This window comes from Canis lupus, chromosome 15 (assembly GCF_003254725.2).
Source record: "Canis lupus dingo isolate Sandy chromosome 15, ASM325472v2, whole genome shotgun sequence".
NCBI lineage: Eukaryota > Metazoa > Chordata > Mammalia > Carnivora > Canidae > Canis > Canis lupus.
This window is the reverse complement of record NC_064257.1, coordinates 54,229,049-54,251,775: the sequence shown is the minus strand read 5'-3', so window position 1 is coordinate 54,251,775 and position 22,727 is coordinate 54,229,049. Positions and strand designations below refer to the sequence as shown.

General features: G+C 36.5%; 1 protein-coding gene across 2 annotated transcripts in view; it reads left to right on the top strand.

Annotated features, from left to right (window-relative positions):
• Nucleotides 1-16,439, top strand: part of PDGFC (platelet derived growth factor C) — a 197,981-nt gene extending 181,542 nt beyond the window's left edge. Inside the window, exons 4-7 of one of the 2 annotated variants that reach the window (XM_035698899.2) lie at nt 3,642-3,849; nt 8,843-8,871; nt 8,957-9,060; nt 14,835-16,439. In XM_035698899.2, coding sequence (XP_035554792.1) covers nt 3,642-3,849; nt 8,843-8,871; nt 8,957-9,060; nt 14,835-14,847 — 354 coding nt within the window. In that variant the 3' untranslated portion in view covers nt 14,848-16,439. Of the gene's footprint in view, nt 1-3,641; nt 3,850-8,842; nt 9,061-14,834 lie in introns of both variants that reach the window. The other variant, XM_025438684.3, reaches the window with a different exon arrangement.
• The last annotated feature ends 6,288 nt before the right edge of the window (nt 16,440-22,727 follow it).

Genomic DNA, 22,727 nt, shown 5'->3' with positions numbered 1-22,727 from the left:
AAAACAGAAGACATTATTCCCCAAACTTCTGTTTTCCACCACTCTCCCTTTTCTCTGAGAATCCCTTTAGACAACTTAAAAGCAGAATTACAAAAGTGAACAACTTGGTTGTTCCTCCAGTGGGTGTGGTTAAGAGTCATGAGAAAGCCCTTAAATGAAAGCACTGCTTCCTCTGTTCTTTCCAAAGATTGATTATTTGAATCCAGGGGAAGCAAGTTGATTAGCCCCTCCTGTTTTGGGGTGGGAACTGCTCTGTGTGTGTGTGTATTGTTATTGTTGTTTTAATGGTTATTTTATTTTAACGTAAATATTTAGACACTCGGAAGTTTGTGACATCAACCAATATATGCACGCAGAAATGTATGCTAAGTTGTGTTTTCCTAATCTTTGTCATTTCATGAGATTGATATTCTGATATCTCATTGAATCCAAGGTGTGCACGTTTTGTTTCTTCTCTGTCACAGGCTTAGTTTGTTTTGCTTTCTTTTCTATAAATACTTCAAACTTTATCTCAGCAGTGTTGATTTCAGTTGGAACTTTTCATTACTTCAAAAGTAATGCTTTATGCAGAGTCTCAAATAAACGTGGAAACAAAATAAGCCAACCCATTCTTGGATTGTGGGCTAATTGAAAATAGCTTAAATCACAATTTGATATCATACCTAAAATATCCATCTGCACTCTGACATTTTAGTGAGGAATATATTTTTGTTTTAGCTTTCTACATTTACTCTCTGTGTGCAGATCATGACACCTTTGATTTGTTTTATATCGTCATAATCATGAGTAATAGCTCAGTTATTCTTTGAGTCTTACTGACCCTTAATTTTCACTTTATATAAACATACATTTTGGCTTATATTTTAAAAATTTGCAAAACATTTGTATTAACCTTTTCACATTATAAATTTAACCAGCATTACCAAATTGGTTCAATTAACAATGAAAGCTTTTATTAGATAATTGTTTATTTATATCCATAATATAGTTATCAATTATAATAGTATTATCAAAGCAATTTTGCATTTCTTGGACAACTAAAAAAAAGTACTGGAAGTAAATAGAAATGTATTACATTTGGTTTCTACTCTCCAAAGTTGGATGGAATAATTGAAAACATCTTAGTGCTAATATTTTAGCCAGACTCTTGATATTATTGAAATTAGATCTTTAAGAATGAAATCAGTGTTGACCCAAGACAGCCACATTCATTTCTGCTGATTATGCTCTATAAAAATGCCCCCCTTCCTGGCAGAGAAGGCTCTGTACCCATAAAGCTATGAGCTCAAGCAGGGGATATGCCTGTCCCAGAGACTAGTGGTCTTCTGCTTTTTTTTTTTTTTTATCCATTTTCTAATTTATTAGAGCAGCTTCTGCTTTTCAAGCCATGTGCCCACAGAATAGCCTAGAAAGGTGATCTTTTTCAAATTGACCCAATTGAGATATATGGCCAACAATGACTCTGTTATTAATGAAATTTTCATGGATGAATCGTGTTTCAAGAAAGACCATTATAAATGGTAAAGATTTACTGTGTGGATCACAGGAGGGGAGGGTATTGCATACAGGGGAAGGGGAGCGGTATTTGGCATGGCTCTGTGATGAATATGACATGTGCAGTAGTTAGTGAAGAGACTGGATTGATTGGAACAAAATGTGCATGTCTTTGATGAGTAGAGGATTAGATGGGAAAGGTGAGCAGAGGTCAGATGGTGAGGATCCTGAGCGCAGGGTAAGGAATTTGAATTTTATCCTCTAGATGAGAAATCACTCTAGGCATTTGTCCAAATTCATCACATGATCAGTGATAACTTATTTTAGGTAGATTAACAGGGTTAATCTACCAGGGTTATGCAGCACAGAATAAAGGAAATAAGGAAAGATTGAAGACAAGGAGACCAAGTCAGCTGCTGCTATAAATAGTACATGGTTTCCAATATCTGGCCCAGGATCCAAGTAATCAGGATGAAAAGGAAGAGCTAATGTGACAGTTTTTTAAATTATCATAACAAATGTTAAAACTTTTACTGGATCTCTAAAAGGAATATATATTTATTCTTAAAATGTTAAAAATATGGACATATATTGTATATATGTATGCATATTGAATCGAGGTCTATTTATATATATAGCTTGGGGATTCTTTCTGTCATTTACCACATTGTAGGTGTTTCTTTTATTAATAAAAATTCTTAGAGGGCCTAATTTTTAATGACTGTACACCGTTTCAGTCTGAGAACAGTACAAGTAACTATTCCAGTATTATAAATTTAGATTTGTTATCTACTTTCTGTTATTGTAAATAGTACTGTAATGAACATCAATTGACATGTTTTATTCCATGCCCTTCCTCTCCCCTCCTCAGCAAAAATAATAATAAATAAAAATAAAAATAATAAAATAATTTGAGCATGTGTTCATGTATTTATTTCGCCTATTTTGATTTTAGTTCCAATCTACCCCTCCTTCCCTTTAGTATGCTTTAAAAATTGGTGGTTTCGGGGACACGTTTGTTATTGAATTTCTACTGAAATGACTGCCTCATTTGTTGATTACCATTTAAAATGATGTATTTTAATCCATTCCTCTATACCTGGGCTTTTAGATTATTTTGAATTTCTCTCGATTTCAGACAACACTGTGATGAGTATCATAGCACATAATTCCATGTGCACAAATAAAAGAATATAAACCTCAAAAGTGGATATCAGGGACATGGGTCATATAAGTCTTTTGTTCTAATATCCTGTATACATCCATTAAATCAACTGAAGTGGTTGTACCAGTTTACACATACTTCTGCAGGCGGAACAGAGAAATTCCAACTTACCCACATCCTTGGCAATCCTTTCTTTTAAATCCTTTCCAATCTCATGTACATGAAATAGTATCTCCTTTTTTGTATGTAAAATAATACTCACTTTGTTTTGCATTTCTCTGATAACTAATGAATTTTAACATGCTTTTATATGTCTGTTGGTCATTCAGGCCTCTTCTCTGGAATTCACCCATTCTCTATTGAGTTGTTGGGGTTTTTTTGTATATTCTGGACACTAATCCTGTGACAGTTATGACATTTATCAGGCTGTTCGTACAGTGTCTGTCTTTTAATCCTGTCTATTAAAAACAGTACGGGCAGATGTATTAGTTATTTTTTATGGTTTGGGTGTTCTCTATCTTGGCTAACAAGTTCTCCAATGTGAAAGGTTTTTGCCTGTGTTTTGTTCTTATTCTTCATGAGGTAATTGTCTGATACTCATTTGCATGACTGCCTGGTGATTTTCCAGATTGAGGAAAAGTGAAACACAAAAGAAAAATTTGGTCAAGTGTATTATAGTTTCCATTGTAAGTCCCTAACAGAACCGTAAAGACATTTTCCTTTTTATTTAAGCAACAGATATCCACATCCACCATGGTTTGCGGTCATGAAGGTTGATGTCTTTCTCATTGACTGCACAGAAAATTTGTTGGAATTCATTGACATGAAGTCTTTGCAAAGCAATTGCTTATAATTTGGGTTGAATAGTTTCCACTTCCCTTACATTTTCAGCCCTAGTTTACCTGACTTCATGCCTAAGTCCAGAAGAAATACATCATTGTCCTTTTTAAAACAGTTAACATAAGATTTATTTTACTTTCAGCAATTCACAGAGACTGTGAGCCCTTCTGTGTTACCCCCGTCAGCTTTGCCACTGGATCTCCTTAATAACGCTGTCACTGCCTTTAGTACTTTGGAAGATCTTATTCGGTATCTTGAACCAGACAGATGGCAGTTGGACTTGGAAGATCTATATAGGCCAACTTGGCAACTTCTTGGCAAGGCTTTTGTTTTTGGAAGAAAATCCAGAGGTAAGTTCTCACTTAAGATTAGAATCTCATTAAATTTTCTTAGCAGTTTTAATGTTCCAGAATCTTCTGTAGCTTCTAAGGAGTAGAGTTTAAAATTCTTCCATGATATATGTAGGTAACCCATCTTTGTAACATTTAAGCATATTTACACACTAAATAATGCATACAAAAAGAAGCAATTATAATTCAGTAGGTTTAGAAGATTAAAAGGGATCATTATGCCAAAAATTCTTATTTCTTTAATTCAAAAATATCATTTTGATGAAGTCCTCTCTTAGATCTCAAGAGAATCATTGCTTATTCAAATCTAATATTTGTGGTATTTTGATTTAGAGATTCAAGAGAGATTAGCTGCTTAGCTGCTAAACCAGATTTGGGCCTAGAAAAGGGAGAGAAATAAAAATCAGTACCTACCATGTCCCTGTGGGCCAGGATTATATAAATGTCCATCTCCTAAGCCTACAAACTTCTATAAATAATATGGAAAATAACAGTGGCTCATCATAAATTAGAACTGGTAGTTTCCAAGACAGGATTCAGAGCAAGAAAAGAATGACTGAAGGGAATCCACAATATGATAATTTTTCTGTCTATAAATTTGCCTCTGAAATGATCACATGACCCTACGAACATATCTCCCTTCACCGTTGATAACTAGATTTAATTCCACATAGTTGAGAAATTAGAAATAATATTAATGGAGTCTTCCCTAAGGTTAGCTAATTTTCCTCATAACATTAGGATTGGAAAGTCTCCATATCAGGCACAAATGTGAAACAGTAATAGAAATAACTGGCTAATTATAATGCACTCAAAAAATCTGTTGCAGGCTCTCAGAAACATTGAAGTCTACCCAGGGTCACTCTAGAGGATGGAATGACAGTCTGGAGAATTTATATGGAAGGAACAATGTTTAGTTAGTTTGAGCAATTCACAAGGGCAGATTGCACCAGACTTGTTCTTCTAAATCTTGTCAGAAAGAAACCCGATTCCTGCCCTTTCCTGCTAAGAGTTGCAGCCCTTCTGGATCAAGAGCTTTAATCTCAGCAGGTCATGTCCAGACTTGCCCAACCATGGTATTTTGCTATGCCAACAGACGTGGTTTCCTTTCAGCAATATTTGAAATCGGTGTTCAAGTGCAAGGGCAGCCGAATCCTGTCCAGATGCTGGAAGCTGTTACATATTTATAAGATTTGATCTTGATGAATAACTTGATGAATAACTTATGAACACTTCCCTTCCCTCCCACTTAGGAACAGGAAAATGAGGATCTGCAAGGCTGGCTGAAACCGTTGTGAATAGAGCCTTTGTTAGATTTGAAGTAGATTATCATGTTGATCTGGAAAAAGCAAAGGGAGTAAACCAGGTTCTAAGCTCAGATCTTGTTTTTGACAGCTTATCTCAGGATTCGAGCCTAAAAATCTCCCTTCTAGCCATGCCTTTACGCCTGTACCTCTCCACCTGGTGTTCAGGGAAGATTTGGCCAGAGGCTAGCGTTGTATTTAAAAGCATCCAGCACTGAACCAGATCTTTCAAATATTCATTTAGCACTTTCCAAATTGAAGCCCTTTGCAGTTTGCCAAAACTATTAACTTTTTAAGCGTACAGTAAGTGTGAGAAAAGCAGTGTATATTTTTGGAACTCTACATAAACTAAAATGCAGGTGTGGGATAACATCTATATAGACAAAACCAACTCCCCTCCCAAGAGTATTTCTACAAAGGAACAAGGAGTAAAACGTTTAAAAGCTTCTAATTAGACATCGAAAGTGATTTTCCACAGAATAAACATATCACAGTGTTACCACATTCATCTTAGAAAGACCACCCTCAGATTGCATCACAGTAATAGAATTTCCTTGAGTTGAATATCTTGAAAGAATGAGCAACAAAGAAGTAAAGTGTATCCGTGATTTTTTTTACAGTCCATACTATCTTTTTAGTAAAACTTGCAATATTGGTGAATCTCAATAAGAAAATCTGCATTAGGATAAATGACTTTAATTGGTGCCATACTCCAAGTCTTCATTCTTGAGAAGGACAAACTAATGCATGCGTGTCTCAGGAAGTAGCTGGAGAAAGGAAATACAGAACCCAAACATTGATTTTTATTCTTCAAATATTTTGCAGAGGGAAACCTCCATAAGACTAAAATTATAAAAAAAATATGTGTTGGATGTGATCCTTCACTCCCTTCTTTTCTCTTTCTTTTATTTCTTTCTTTTCTTATTTTCTTTCTTTCTTTCTTTCTTCTTTCTTCTTTCTTTCTTTCTTTCTTTCTTTCTTTCTTTCTTTCTTTCTTCTCTTTCTTTCTTTCTTCTTTCTCTTTCTTCTTTCTTCTTTTCATTTTTCTTTCCCAGAAGTTCTGCATAGTGTTTGGAGACTTATTTTAATGAAGCTTAGGTGAGCTGGGAGCCTTAGTTAGGAGTAGGAAGCTTAAATTTCAAATAAGATATGCCAGATTGAAAATCCTTAATTGTATTTGTAGTGTACACTGCATTAATGTTTTTCTGGAGGGTTTTTGGTCTTTTTTTTTTTTTTTTTTTTTGGTGTTTTTGTTTTGTTTTTGGTTTTGGTTTTTTTTTGGTTTCTGTTGTTTTCTTCCTTTTCTTCCTCTAGCTTAGGGTTTTCGTGCATACCTTGCTACTGCAGAAAAAGAAAATATCTTATTTTCTAAATCAGGCTTACCCAGTACTTAAAAAGGGCTTTTGACTGTTGTGTCAAATATGATAAATGAGTGGAAGCTAAGTTGCAAGTGTGTTTAAATTTTCACATTGTAGCAGGTATCATAACTCAGTTCACTTGGGAAATCTATCTAACCTTTTATTGTGGTTAAGTAAACATTTTAAAGTGAACTTATACAGTCTCATTTTCTAGTTCCATGAAATACTGTGTTTAAAACTGAGGTAGGTGAATATCCTTTGAAAGCTGAGAGCTTCATTCACATTCTAAAGAGGTATAAATCTTGAGCACTGAAAATTTTGGCAACTGGCTTTTGTTTTGTGTGTATGTGCATGTTTTCAACTTTCTAAACCCTTCTGGCCTACATAGTAACTTCTAGAGAAAAGATTCGGATAAACTCATATACAGCTTTAACAATGAAAGAGCAGTATGTACATACACTATTAGCTCATCAAAATGAAGTCAGGTGAAGTACGTGACGTCATTTAACTCAATTATCTCATTACTTTTATTAGCGGTAAGTTGGTCTTTTATGGCACTCAAAAGAATGAACTCATTTCCTCTTAAATATTTAAAAGCTTTCCTTTCACAGGATCATTTTTCAGATGAAAGGGAAATCTTTAAATACTCAAAACAGTGATTTTTTTTCTATTGAGTTGGAAAAAAATCATTTTTTAGCTAAATGAGATGTTGAAATGAACTTTTGGAATTAGTATCCTCTTGGCATTTCCCTATACTTGACCAAGGATTTAGTCAATCATATAGTTTATGTGTGCTTGTAATTTACAATTGCCTATGCATGATTTATAATGTATTTCTTGAAAATACTTACATTGGCTTCCTTTGATGTTTCAGAAGGTGATCACATGTACAAGTCAATATAAAATCATAAACATGCAACAAGAAAACAAACATTTAATGCTTTATTACCTTGTCATTTTAAAGTCATTTTAAAATTATTGGCACTTAATTTTTAAAACTGGAATACATAGTGATTATTATTACTTGAAACCATCTTTAACCAGGAAATTTGTTTCTTCTTTTCAATTCTTTTTTATAATATTTCCCAGATTGGTGAAAAGATATTTAATATTTAACCAGATTTATTCTATTTAGATAACACTACAAGTTTTAATAAAACCTTTATTTTGAAGAAAAAGATCTGATGAGTTGTATGTTATCCAAAACTCTTCAATTTTATTGGAATTGCTGTTGGAATATTTCTAGGGGGATAAAAGGCAAAGGTACAGAGCAGAAATTAAAATTATATTAGAGATGCTTATACTAATAAGTACTATTCGTGTTCATATAAAATCATCTTAAATATGACATGCTATTTTGATATAATTTAGCTGAGGCAAAGTATCATTTTGTAGCTAAAAACAATGATTCTTTGAGAATTTACTACAAGAATCTGATGAAAGAATATTTTTGTTTGGTCTTCACAAGTAGGTATTCTTTTAAAGAATAAAACACTACATAGTTAACCAACTTACTTAAAGAATAGAGACAGTCGTTATCAATTAGACCTCTTTTCCCTCCTTTAGAAGGAGAACAGAAATCTGAAGGAGTCTAGTTAAACTGAATTTCAAACACTATGAATTACTCAGTGCGCGAGAAGCAGGGATTTTTGAGCAACCTCAGCCTTTTTAAATGTATCATTGTTTTTTTTTTTTTTTTTTACTCATGGTTTACTCAATTGTCCTCAAAAATTCATTTTCTTCACGCCCTTTTTATGAGTCTTATTGCCAGAAAAATTATATAAAGCTCTAGTTGCAAGTTTCTGTATGTTGTTTCTCATTCACTACAAGAGCTTCTAATCCTTTTAAAAATTGCATTTGTTTTTTAATCCAAGCATTCATCGTTTTACATTCTATTCTTCCCTCCAATGCTCCCCTTGTTTATTTTCTTATGAGGTTAAAAGGTGTAGCCCTCTTTTTCTCTATAAAGTTTCCTATTTATAGCTCTCAACTGTTTTGTTGGCTCTGTTCTTAATATTGCACAATGGCATCTCTTTAATGGTCAGTAAGTCATAATGAAGCTTTGTTTACTCTAAAAGAAAAGTCCAACTTGCCAGCTGCGTAGCCCTAAAACCTAGTGAAAATAAGAAGGGATCTTGTTGGGGGTATTGTTGGTGAAATATATTTCTCTATGAAAAGAGCTTGATGAAAAATAAATTCAAGCTCAAAGCATGAACGTGTATTTTTCTTTGCTTTCTTTTATGCCACTATATGAAAAGAGCTTGATGGAAAATAAATTCAAGCTCAAAGCATGAACATGTATTTTTCTTTGCTTTCTTTTATGCCATGTAGTGGTGGACCTGAACCTTCTAAAAGAGGAGGTAAGACTATACAGCTGCACACCTCGTAACTTCTCGGTGTCCATAAGGGAAGAACTAAAGAGAACCGATACCATTTTCTGGCCAGGTTGTCTCCTGGTTAAACGCTGTGGTGGGAACTGTGCCTGCTGTCTGCACAACTGCAATGAGTGTCAATGTGTCCCAAGCAAAGTCACTAAAAAATACCATGAGGTGAGTATATCATTTTCTTTTGGGGTTCCTTTGTGTCTTAACAAATAATAAAACCATAAATCTGATATGAATTTTTGTTTGGAAGGGAGAGGTAGCCTTCATGGGAGAAGAATGAATAAGGTGTACAAAATAGTTCGTTTTCATTTTTTTTTGAATTGGGACCTTTAACTCAAAAACTCAGGTATTAAAGGCTTGGAAAGCTTGTCTTCCAGTTGTACAACACGGGTAGTCAGTGAAGGTTTTATCTGTCATACAAAAAAACAAACGTGTTCTGCAGGGGAAAAAAAAAATGGGTGGAACTTTTCAACATTACACTTTTCAAAATATGAAAGGAAAATATTTTAAAGACAGACTGGGAGACAAATTATTGTCTCTGTTGGAGAAAGGAGATCTTTGATATTTATTTTTCCATTTGGGGCAATACGGGAACATAAGTCCCAGGAAGACATATTCATAATTATACCAATCTTCCCAATATTCATGTTGCCCCAAATAGCATGTTAAGCCTCTTATGGTTTCCTTTCATCCCTTTATTCTGTGGAATTAAGGAAAATATAGAAATTAAACATTAGTAATTATTGTTTTTCAGAGCCTTGAGAGCCTTAGAACTTACTCCAAATTTTTGTAAGTGCTAGACTACCCCCAGTGATACCCATCCTTTCTCCAGCAGCATCGCGTAGCATCCATACATCAGCAAGCAAAACATTCTTGATGGGTTAACCTTCATTTTTACAAAACGTTTACATTACACCAAACCAAAAATCTGCCCTCCTGCCTTCATTTCAGTATATCATCACTTCATGACTTTTAATCTTTGCCACTAAACCAGAGAATAAATAATCTGCTTAGTAAGTAAGATGAAATTTCATGTGCATAAGGACATCAATAAAACAATAAAATTTAAATAACTATTAGGTTATTTAAATATGCCCCGTATCATAAACTGTGCTTTATATGACAGGGCCGAGCCGTCCTCCACCAGTGTTGTATCGCAGCTGATGAGTGGGATAAAACGCTGGATTCCGATGGACAAGGAATCCTGTTTCCATCCTAGATCTACCATTAACTTGTAACCATCAGCAGGCAACTTAACTTCTATAAGATAAATGTAAAATATGGTAACCTCTCAGGTTTTTTCCAGCTATGTGATCCTATGATAATCAGTAGATTGCCATATTTGGAAAGTCACATCGAAAACTGGCAGTCTATGATTTAAAAAAAAAAAAAAAAAAGCCTGTTTACCACCACTACTCCTGTTCTACCTTCATTTCTACATCCCATGCTTCTAAAAGATCCTTGTGCTGGTAACAGTCTCCCTCCACTAGGTTTTTTTTTTTTTTTTTTTTTTTTAAACAAGTTTATCACTTGCTGAGCCCACATCATGCTTTTGGTCAGGCCAAGTGTATCTCCCTCCGTCCTATTCTTATAGATTACTCTTCAAATAACAGTGGTTTTAGGTTTGCGAAGAACGTTGCCACAGAGGATGCAGCATCTATTTTAGAGTCTCAGGTGAAACTGGTATGTGAGGACAGACTGTGGGCAGTGCTCGTAAGCTCACCGGCCCTCTTCCAGAACGACATCACTCCATTATTCTTTAGCCGTTGGGTGGGGTGCTTATGCCTGCATTATCTGTCTGTACACACATATCAGTAAGGATGTTTATCTAATTGTATGACCTCCTAGTACAAGTTTCCCACAACTCTCTCTGATGCACGTGTGTGTGGAAGTATAATTATATGGTTACCTACTCCACATTTCCCACAAATATCTCCAGAACAATCATGTCTTAATTTTTTTATTAAAATGCTCAGTGGGAATCGTTAATTTTTCTGCCATAGGTTTTTGTTAACAAATTACCTTCTGAGAAAAAAAAAAAAAAGACAGTTTGTCTGTTTGGTGTAACTCATCATTTCTGAGGCCTAAATTTTTCTTAGTCCTCTATTTTGGAAGTAAGTTTGGAGTTTAGTACTATTCCTAAATAAGTGAAATTATTTTTAAACATAATTTCACAGAGTTTGAAAACCATTAAGTCATTGAATACCATTACTGTGAATCTAGCGACATAACTCCCTTAAAGTGAAGCCCATCTCAGGCCTTTCGGTGACTACTGTTCCAGTTTTCAGTTTGGAGATTATTCTACCCCAGGGAGAGGGAAGAAGCAAAGACAGAGTTTCGGCATTCTGATTTTTCTCTCCTTCATCTACCTCTACTATAGGGTAGGCTCCTACCTACAAGGAGGCTACTATGCCAGCCTCCCTAACTATTAAGCTGAATTATATTCCTTGTGTTACTACTCTATAAGTTATTCCCTGTTTGGTTCCTTTACCATTTTCAGTGGGTTTTGTTCAACCATTGAACCATAAAATAAGTTCAGAAAATTGAAAGGCTCATAATATATAGGATGATATTATTGTTCCATGTTAGGATATTATAGTGTAATCTTATTACTAAGGTGAGTCTTATTGCTTTCATATCGATTACCAGATATTATTTATTGGAACCCATTTTTGCTCTTCCAAAATGGTTTTTCTATCTCCCAAATAGGATTTTTCAGAAAGCAAGACAGGAGCTTTACATAAGTATGAACTTAGATGTCACCTCTTCCTTGAAACACTTCCTACGTCCCTGCCAGTCGTAGCATAACGAGTTCATCTTCTGTGCCGCGTGTAGAACTTGAGAGATGTCTCGATTAGAGAATTTTTGCTATTTCATAATTATTACTTATTTTTATTTGTTTTTACCAAATTGAGAACTAGGAAAGAACAAAGATCACATTGCAGTGTAGCACTTAACAAAACACACTCCCAGGCCAGACATCCAGGGTTTGAAGCTGTTTGGCTTTGAGCAAATGACTCAGTCCCCTGCACCTCCCATCTCCTCGTGTGTAAAGTGGACATCTAGCTCCATTGTGAGGATTCAAGGAACTGACAAAACACTTAGAACCAGGTCTGGTACATTCCAAGCCCATAATATGGAAAGAGTCAATAGCTGCTCTCTCACTCACCTCTATCCCCCCTGTGGCTTTGATGATGGCAAATGATCAATAAAGATTTAATGAACTATGCCCAGAAGAGTACGCTCTTTCAGGGAAAAAGATCTGTAGGATCCTCTGACAATAGAATTGTATTTGTTCCTCTCTCCCATTCCTAATTAGCCTGACATTCATCTTGTTTGTATAATTTTTTTTTTTTTTGGCAACATGAAGTACAGACTTACTTTTCTTGCATAGATCTGTTTGAGTACAAAGTAGAGACCCCAGCAGCCTTCCTCTAGTACTGAGTCCCACCCCCCAAGGTCCTGCAGCACCCAAAATTTAATGGCACTCTGTTTACACAGTGGAGGTAGTGGTACATGTTCATCCCTTTCTTTCTGTACCTCATCTAATCTCTTCCACGGTCTCTGATTTTAGCTTTTTCCCTTGATTATTCAAAGGTTTGTAATTTTAGTTTAAACCTCTCTTTCAAAACTGTGTGAGATAGCATGCTCCTACCTTCTTTCTTCTACAGTGTCATAAACTTTGTCCTGAAAACTGTCTTCTTTAACATTATCTGGGACTTCTTGGTTATTTTCCAAGTCCTTTTCTTCCAAAGTCAAAACTTTGGAAAAGAAATTAAGAAGGAAAGCACTAATTAAGCCCCGTCCTGTGTATTAGAATTTCTTATCTAAGATTCAGTATAACTAGAACATTATGAGATTCTTCTACTGTTTGTAAATCTCCACAAACACCAGGGGATGAAGACTGGGGGTGTGGTAAGGGGGGTGCTTTTATTTGGTGACTGCATCTTGACGTAACCACTTGTAGAAGAAAGAACGATTGTAGGATTGTAGCCTGGCATGGCTGCCTGTTAGGACTGTATATGGTAGCTTCTCTAACCCTTACCTTTTATAGTAATTTTTTTTCCCCCTACTAACTGGGAAAATGTATCCAAGCAGAGATAGGAATTAAAGACATTGGCTACACCAGTACTGCAGTTTATCTAGCCACTCAACCTCATTCCAGAAACAGTTCTTAACAGAAGTTTGATAAGGTGTAGCACCAGTATCTTAAGAGTAGTTAGTTTTGATGCCACATTAAGTTGTTCAAAATACTGACACATAAAATAGTATTCAATCGTTTCATGTTAAAATAATAGAGTCTCAGTGATTTGTCTTCTAGAATTCCAAACGTAATAGAAAATCTGCTTTAAAAGTTTCCTATTTCTCTTAGTTATTCCAAGACTTTGCAGCTTATCTCTCTAGAAAGTTACTAAGTGGAATATATGGCTAATTATATATTCTGAGTCTTTATAAAATTATCACCTATCACTCTAGTAATTCATCTTTGGCTAAAGTATGAATACCGGCTATGTCCCTATTCTCTCTAAAGCTTCTGTTCACTCATGTGTAAAATAGGGGTAATAATTGTAAATTACTTCATAGGATTCTTGTGAGTCAAAGTATGTAAAAACTTTATTACAGTGCCTGGCACCCAGTAAGCATTCAAAAAATGTTAGCTGATTAACCTTTGATATGGCCACATACTCCAAGTGAGGTATACATTCTCTGCGTTTCTCTTTTAAATCTTCAAGTGGAACAGTCATAAGATTTGACTTGTGCCTTTTTGGATTAACGAACATTTTCCAGGAAGGATATCTTTTAGAAGTTGCTCTATGAAGTTATCTGTGTCCTACCCAGAGGGCAGAGAAACTAGGCCGCTTCATTCATAATCCGAACAAACACAATTCCCGAAACTTTATTTCTAATAGGAGAAGTACAGATACACATTGAATAGGTGGTTCTTATCAAATTCTTCAGATAATCTTTCATCGAACACATAGCTGTGCCCTCCTGTCACAGTGTCAAAAAGAAACCTCTTTAGTATCCGTGTCTATTTTGCAGTATTTTTGTATTAAAAAGCCAGACTGCAAATTAACTTCCTGTGATAGAGGCATCACTGTTATTATCACCCAACCTCCATATACTGCACGGTAGGATCCAGCTGCACGAAGTTAGCTGTGACGAAGGCTGATGTCTATGAAGTACATCTAATCCATCTCATCAAGTTTATAGAGGACTTGAAGCGTAGCCAAGAAAATTAATGAGTGGCATAATTGAGCAAACTCAGCTGTAGAGCGATCGTGTTTCCTTCCACGGTATTGCAGCGCTTGTATCCCTTCAAGTATAAATATTTGTTACACGTGTGAAAAAATGAATGAGTGAAAGCAACCGACAAACAGAAAAAAGGCCTGGGCGGTAGGGGTTTCGGAATAGTGAACCAAGGTAAAATTCTCTGTGATATCGTCAGGGGAGTAAAATAAAGAGGGTGCAGTGGGTCTTTCAACATAAAGACTGTTCTGTATGTGGGGGCAGCGTCCTTCCAAGTGGCCGGTATTAAAATGTCCTTTCTGTTGTGAAAGGATGATCATTTAGAATTTCTCCCTTTTTTAAAAAGATTTTATTATTTTTTTTCATGAGAGACACAGGCAGAGAAGCAGGCTCCCTGGGGTGGGGGGAGCCTGATGCAGGACTCGATCTCAGGACCCCGGGATCCTGCCCTGAGCCAAAGGCAGACGCTCAACCACTGAGCCACCCAGGGGCCCCTAGGATCTCTCTGCAGGGTCGGGGAATGTGTTCCTGATGCCTTCACTAGGAAAAAAAAGAAAAAAAGAAAAAATCAAAATTCTATCAGTCTTCATTGGGCTGCAAGATTCTTCTCTGAAATTTTGCTTGTCCATGAATCAAAAGTGGTAGACATCGTTTGACTTTAAAGATGACATCTACGTTGTTCCTTTCAGGTCCTTCAGTTGAGACCAAAGAGTGGTGTCCGGGGATTGCATAAATCTCTCACGGACGTGGCCTTGGAGCACCACGAGGAGTGTGACTGCGTGTGCAGAGGACACACGGGAGGATAACCACATCGGCACGCGCAGCCTCTCCCAGCGCAGCGCGGCTCCGTGGCTGACCTGTTCTAGAACTTGCGCATTATCTCCATCCATAATCTCAGTTGTTTGCTTCAGGGACCTTTCATCTTCAGGATTTTACAGTGAGTGTTCTAAGAGAGGAGACACCAGACGGAATTAGAAGTGGTGCAACAGCTCTCTCTTGAGAGGAGGCCCAGATGACAGGAGAAAAGGTTTGGGGTTGCAAGGGGAGAAACAGAACAAAACAACAGAGAACTGTTGTCCATCGCTAGCCAGTGGCAGAGTTAGCATGTCCTTCCTCCGCTCGCTGGGCTGTGGACTCCAGCTGTCTGCATACGGCGTAGGCTAAAGTCAGTCCAGGAAAGAACTGTGTGCAAATGAGCACCTGATTCTGTTGCCTTGCTTAACTCTAAAGCTGCGTGTTCTGGGCTCGCGATCGCAGAAATCTGGAATTGTTTCCTTATATTCACATATATAAGCCAGAGTGTTCTATGTTCTACAGACTTGGTTCTTACGAAGGAACGATGTTTCTATGAATCAAACTTGTCTCGTGCTGATAGGAAAGACTGGATTTTTCCATGTTTCTTACTAAAATTTCTACCATTTAGAAGAAGAGAACTACAGTCATGGTTTGGAAGAGACAAACCTACAAAAGAAGAGTGGCCTTATCTTCACTTTATCTATAAGTTGGTTTATTTGTTTTATTGTGTACATTTTTATATTCTCCTTTTGACATTATAACTGTTTGCTTTTCTAATCTTGTTAAATATATCTATTTTTACCAAAGGTATTTAATATTCTTTTTTTATGACAACCTAGATCAACTATTTTTAGCGTGGTAAATTTTTCTAAACAGAATTGTTATAGCCAGAGGAACAAAGATGATATGAAATATTGTTGCTCTGACAAAAAATACATGTATTTCGTTCTCATACGGTGCTAGAGCTTAGAGTAATCTGCATTTTAAAATACTGAAGTGGGAAATCAGTAGGATTTGGTAAGTCGCGAAGACTTTTTGAAAATAAGTGATATCTTTCCCCCCTGTTATTGGAGATGCAAATAAAAAGCAACATGGGAACGTAGGCATTCAGATCCGGCCGTGACTAAACCCTAGCCCTTCTTTTGGGGAGTGTGAGCCTAGCTCAGAAGAAAAAAGCACCTTGTGAAAAGACTGGACAGCTTCCTGACAAAGCGCGCTCTGCTGTCCTGTAGGAACACATCCTATTTATTGTGATGTTCTGGTTTCTTATCTTTAAACTCTGTTCCATACCCTTGTATAAATACATGGATATTTTTATGTACAGAAGTATATCCTTTAACCAATTCACTTATTGTACTCCTTGGCAATTGAAATGAAAATCAGTAAAATACTTTGCTTGTACAATGCTTAATATTGTGCCTAGGTTATGTGGTGACTATTTGAATTAAAAATGTATTGAATCACCAAATAAAAAAAAATGTGGCTATTTTGGGGAGAAATGGAGTTGTGTGTGTGTGTGTGTGTGTGTGTGAGCGCGTGCGCACTCACAATATTTGTCTCTTTAACTCCAGGACAGTGAAAGAGATCGGATTTCGCGTTAACCGTGGTTCCCATTACGCAAGGCCTGTGTTAGTTCAAAAGACAGGTAGAAAAGCCTTGAGGCTTCCCTGTCTCTTGTCTCTGGTGTTTTGGAGTGGTTTTCATTTCCTCACGGATTTCTGAGAACTGAAATTGCACCTGACGTGAAAGCTGTTAACGTGATTTATGAATTGCTTAGCAATCGATTAGATGGCAGTACGAAACTGAAAAAAAAAAATCTTATGAATTCCCACTGTCTTCATCTTCAGGGGTAGGTACTAAGTGACTCGGTGGGGTGACCATGAATCGATTGGGGACACACAGACTAAATGTGCCTTGAATAGCACACTCCAGGGTGTGGATCGTCACCTTCAGGTGCAGATTTCCGTTCAGGCCCTGTGGGTTGGTTATCTCTGCCTTTCTACCAGGCCCAGAGCCCTGCTGTCTTCCTCCTCCAGGTCTGGCCCGTACCCTTTCTGGGTACTTTTCCATCCAGCAGCCCTACCCTGCGCCCAACCACGTGGAGAACAAATAAAATGAACATACACATGCTGTGTTATTGACTTACCTTTCCATGCGTGTGCCCCAGGCCTGTGGGGAGGTCTACCAGATGTCTGTGCTCCACTGCGGATGCAGTGCAGTGTGTCTCCGTCTTGGCAATTTACGGCTCACCTTGGCATAGCAGAGACTCTACTATGTCTTAGAGTAAATGATCTGTGTAACTGTGTATGCTCCAGCATCTCCAACCATTGAATGGAACACCTTCTTTCCCTCTTATTTTCGAATATTTATTTTGTGTTTACTTATAAAATACTAAGAGCCAAAACAAATCGCTCGGTGAAGGTAGTCCCACATGCTGCTGCCAGTGAGTGGGAAGAGGGTGAGGGCTAACTGCTTTATGCTTATCCAGTCATAGACCTTACTGTGTATTTGACCCAAAGAGAAAAAACGTCAACTCAGGTTTTAATGGCACAGGTGACCATAATTTTTCAGAATTCCAGAAAAATATTGTCTGTACTGACCGCAACTGTTTCATATGTGATATCTTTGATTTGTGCCCTTTGTTCCTTGAGACAGACTGTTTTGCTACCTTGTGGTTTTTATTAAAATAAATGAACCATCCTTAATTGGCACGAGGCAGGCTTTCATGTCTACAGTTTTCATTTCTATATCTCATTCCCTTTCTCATCCAGCAATAAGTGTATGTACTTTAGAAAGGTACAAATGACAAAGTAATGAGAATTTACACTGAAAACACCCTGGCTTGTTTTTGTTATTCTCGGTACATCCCTCTCTCCAGATGCATTTACTTAAGCTTGTGATTGGGTTTAAGGAAAGGCAAGAAGTGCAAGTCTCACTGAACATCATATATTTAATGAAATACCCTTACCTCCAAAAAGATTCTGACATTTTAATCTATTTTAATTATATTTTATAAATGCATTTAAACTTACAAATTATCACTCTTTTATGTTCATGGGAAGGAATAGAAAATTGAAAATATAATCGATCTCTTGCTTTACATCCTCTTTTTCCCTCCTGCTTCATATGTAATCAATCAGCAAGTCCCATTGGCTTTACCTGTTCAAAAATCTCTGTTGTGTTTGCACCTACCTCTCCATCTCTGCAGCTGCTGCTCCTATTTAGAGCCACATGGCTCACCCCCACTATGCTGCCCACTGTCCCCAGTTTTCTGGCCCCTGGTCACACTCCCCTCTGATCTGCCCTTCACACTATTGGGTGGAGGGGCATGGTTCTTCTAACAAATCTGATTACGTCACTGGGGTGGAAAATTTACAATTGAACTTTGTGAGATTAAATTGTAATTCTTTGCATGGTACTCAGAATTTATTATAATCTCATTGTTTCTGCTCATTTTGCACCATCAAGCCTAACATACAGTTCCAGTGAATGAACACCTTACAGTTTCATGAAAATACCAGTACGTGTCCACATCTCTGGGCTGGCTCATGCTGTGCTCTCCTTGAAACATTGTTCCTGTGCTTACTATCTCCTTAGCTTCTTCTCAAGCCTCAGCTCAAATGCCACTCCTCAGCAAAGCTTTTCTTCCTTAACTCTATTGACTCTACTAGAATTAAGCCATGTCTCCTATGCTCCCAGGAATATTGCAATTATTAATATTGCCCTATTGATTATAATTACCTGCCCTCCTTTTGATTTCTCAGAGTCCTAGTCTAACAAATAAATAAGTGTTTTTTTTTTTAATATAGTAATGAATGTGACATCAGGACCCCTGAAGATTCTAAATATCTCGGAATATCAGCTCCTAATCTGTATAATAAAGGAGTTAGTACCTAGGAGCTAGATACTTCTTAATTATAATCAATCCAGTCCACTGGTTATGTTGGGGTACCTGTCTCCATGATAACAGTGTGTAGACAAAAAAGTTCTTTGTCACTTAAAGTGACATAATGATTTTCTTCTTTAGCAGTGCTTTGAAACTACATGTTTGGTTTTCCTGTTAATGAGTTTTCTACCCACCGTATCTCAGGTATCACTTCTATTCAAGTTAAGGACATTTAATAAATCATATGTATTATTCAGATTTTGGAGACCTTCTATACAGAATGATTCATTTTGTGAGTCAGAATTTAAAAGTCTTTAGGATGTGAAATACAGACATCAACAACTGATGACTCATAATCTCTACATTATTTACCTCCTTTGACTCGTTTTGCATCATCAAACCCAATTCTAGTGAATACTCCGTTTCCTGTAATCACCAATCAATATTCCTGCATATGCTAGTACAGCTGTGTTCTCTTCTTGAAACACTGTTCCTGCACTTACCTATTTTAATGACTCCCTCTCCTGTCAAAATGTTAATTATATATTTTTGTACTCTACCTAAGAAAGCATATGCACCTATACCAAATCCAATTTCTTTCATAACCACCAAGCCCTTGCAGTGAATCTTAGTAGATGTCTAGGGAGAGTTTAAGGAAGAGACTTAGGATTTTGGTGGGAAGTTTATTTTAAGGTTAATAACTATCATTCAAAAAAATTCTATATTCAATCCCAACTGGTTTTTTAACAGAAATTTGGAAATCTGACCCTAAAATTCATTTGGAAATGCAAGATACTAAAAGAAAAAAAAAAGGGAAAAAAATCTTGAAAACAACCATAGAGTTGGAAGGCTCACACTTCCTGATTTCAAAATTTACTACAAAGCTATAGGATTGCTGTGTTAAATTTAATAAGTTTAGATTTACGAGGCAATGGAATGGAATTGAGAGTCCAGAAGTAAACTTTCACATTTATGGTTAACTGATTTTGACAAGTATGTCAAGATAATTCAGTAGTGAAAGAGTATTCTTTTCAACAAATGTGCTAGGACAACAGGATATCCACATGCAAAATAATGAATTTGACTTTACCTCATACCATATATAAAAAATTAACTCAAAACGTAGCAAAGAGCTAAGTGTAAGTCACAAAACTATGCAACCCAGACACATAGGAAAACATTTTGATGACCTTAGATTAGGCAGTCATTTCTCAGATATGACACCAAAAAGCATAAACAACAAAAGAAAATACCAAGTGAACATCATCAAAATCAAGACTTTTGTGCTTCAAAGGACACAATAAAAATAACAGTTGACCTACATAATAAGAAAAATATTTGCAATTCATTTATCTGACTAGGGTCTTTTTCTAGAATGTATAAAGAACTCTTAAATTCAACAATAAAAAGATCATCAACCCAATCGAAAAATCAGTAAAGGACTTGAATACATATTTCTAAAAAAATAAGGCATACAAACAGACAATAAGCACATGAAGAGACAGTCAACATCATCAGTCATTAGGGAAATGCAAATCAAAACCACAGTGAAATACAGCTGCCAGGATGGTTAGAATCAAAAAGATAGACAACAATTAGTGTTGGTGACGATGTGGAGAAATTAGAACCTTTATGAATTGCTGGTGGGATTATAAAATGTGGCCATGCAGGAAAATAGTTATGCAGTTCTTTAAAGGGTTAAACATAGAATTAACACATGAAGCTGTATTCCACCCCTAGGTATATCCTCGAGAGAATTGAAAATCCTGCATACCAGAGTCCATAAGAATATTTTTCATAATAGTCAAAAACTAGAAACCACCAACTAATAAGTGGATAAGCAACATGTGGTATATCCATACAATTGAACATTACTAGACAATAGAATGGAATAAAGTACTATACCTGCTATAATACCTGCTGAGAACACAATGCTGAGTAAAATAAGCCATTTGCAAAAGACCACATAAGATATATAGAATTCTGTTCATATGAAACGTTCAGGATAGATAATCCTTAAAGAAGGATAGTATACAGTGTTTGCTAGGAAAGGGATAAATGAGCAGTCACTACAAATGGACCCAGGTTTTCTTTTTGCAGTGATAAAAAGACTGAAATTAGTGGTATAATTGTATGATTATCTAAAAACCACAGAGTTCTACTCCTGAAGGGTAGATTTTTTGGTGTTTGAATTACATCGCAATAAAGTGCTTTTTAAAAAAATTATAGATGCTGGGGCGCTTGGGTGGCTCTGTCCGTTAAGCATCAACTCTTGATTTCGGCTCAGGTCATGATCTCAGGGTCATGAGATCAAGCCCCACAGCAGGCTCTGGGCTCAGCTCAGGATTCTCTCTCTCTCTTCCTCTGCCTCTCTGACCGCTCACTTGTACCCTCTCTCATTCTCTCTCTCAAAGAAACCTTTAAAATGATAGATGCATACACTGCAATATTTTAGAAATACTCCCCCAAAGGAGAACAAAATAAACAGAAAAACAGAAAAGAAGTCATCTACAGTTCTAACACGCTAGTGCAAATCATTTCTATTTATGCCTATAGGCATGTGGATAAATGAATGGGTGGTGTGATTCGTGGAATTGCTGGTCTCCATTCCAGCCCCTATAGTAGTAGTCAACATTGACACCTCCGCCCTAGCTTAAGGTAGTGGGAGTATATTTTCACATTTGAATTTGGTCTTTGCCACGTGTTTGCCCTAACCAACAGGGTAAAAGTGCCCGTGATACAACAGGCTTCAAATGTGCTTGCATGGCCAGGTTTGCTTCTCTTTGACTCCTGCCATCACCACAGGCATATGCTCCAGAGAGCTCACTAGTCCAAAAAGACACTGGGTGCAGATTTAAACCCAGTCAGTGCCACGGAGTTCAAGTGCTGCGGAATCAAGGCAACCCATAAGGGCAAAACCCACAGGGGCTGGGGTGAGACATGAATGAGTTTTGTTTTAAGCCACAGTGATTTTGAGGGTATTTGATATGCAACAGTATTTGGCAATAGCTTAGTAATAAATACGTATTATTTCATTTCAATGAGGTCATACATGCTATGTTTTAGTAAAACTGTCATATATACCTTTACTTGGCATATATATATATATGGACAAAAAGTGGAAATGGAACAAAAAATACTTTGGAAAATGTTCCACCAACACAAAATGTTTCCAAACAGTCCCTTTAAAGTGAAAAAAAAATGTTATTGAAAACATTAAAAGCACGGGACCATTTGCTAAGCACTTGCTTTGATTTCAATCATTATCTGCTAATATACTGTTAAAAAAAGAAGAAATAAGCTGACAGTTCATCCCAACTCTTCCACAACCGTGCTCATTTGTGTTAATTATATTATTTGCTTTATGTTTTAATAAACATTTAATATAAAAACATTTGGTAATAATGTTTTATATTTACATTGTAATAAACTCTTCTATCATGAAGCACTTTGGGAAATTCTCATGTTTTTTAGGTGATCGTTCTTTCCAACATTTTGTTGGTTCTCTCTTTCTCTTCCTCCTTCCCTCCATTACCCTCCTCCTCCCTCTCCTACCTCCCTCCTTTCCTTCCTTCCTGTATTTTTTTAAATATAAGATTATTTGCATAATTTCCATGCCTTTAATTTTTTTTCTAATCATTTACATAATGCATAGCTTGCATCCAGACTACTGTTTCCTCTGATGTGGCAAAAGGGAATTCTGGGTTCCATTTTTACTTTTCTAAAACTTGCTTGCCAAAAGGAACCACGGCTCGAGGATTAAATATTATATTCTATTTACTTTTGTTTCTTTTGGAGGAAGGAGGTTGTGAGCACTTGGAATGTGCAACCTTTGATGAAGGAGCTCTGCTCAGCCCTCTCGCAAAGTGTCTTTTTGCTGAGATTCACTCTGGCAGCAGCA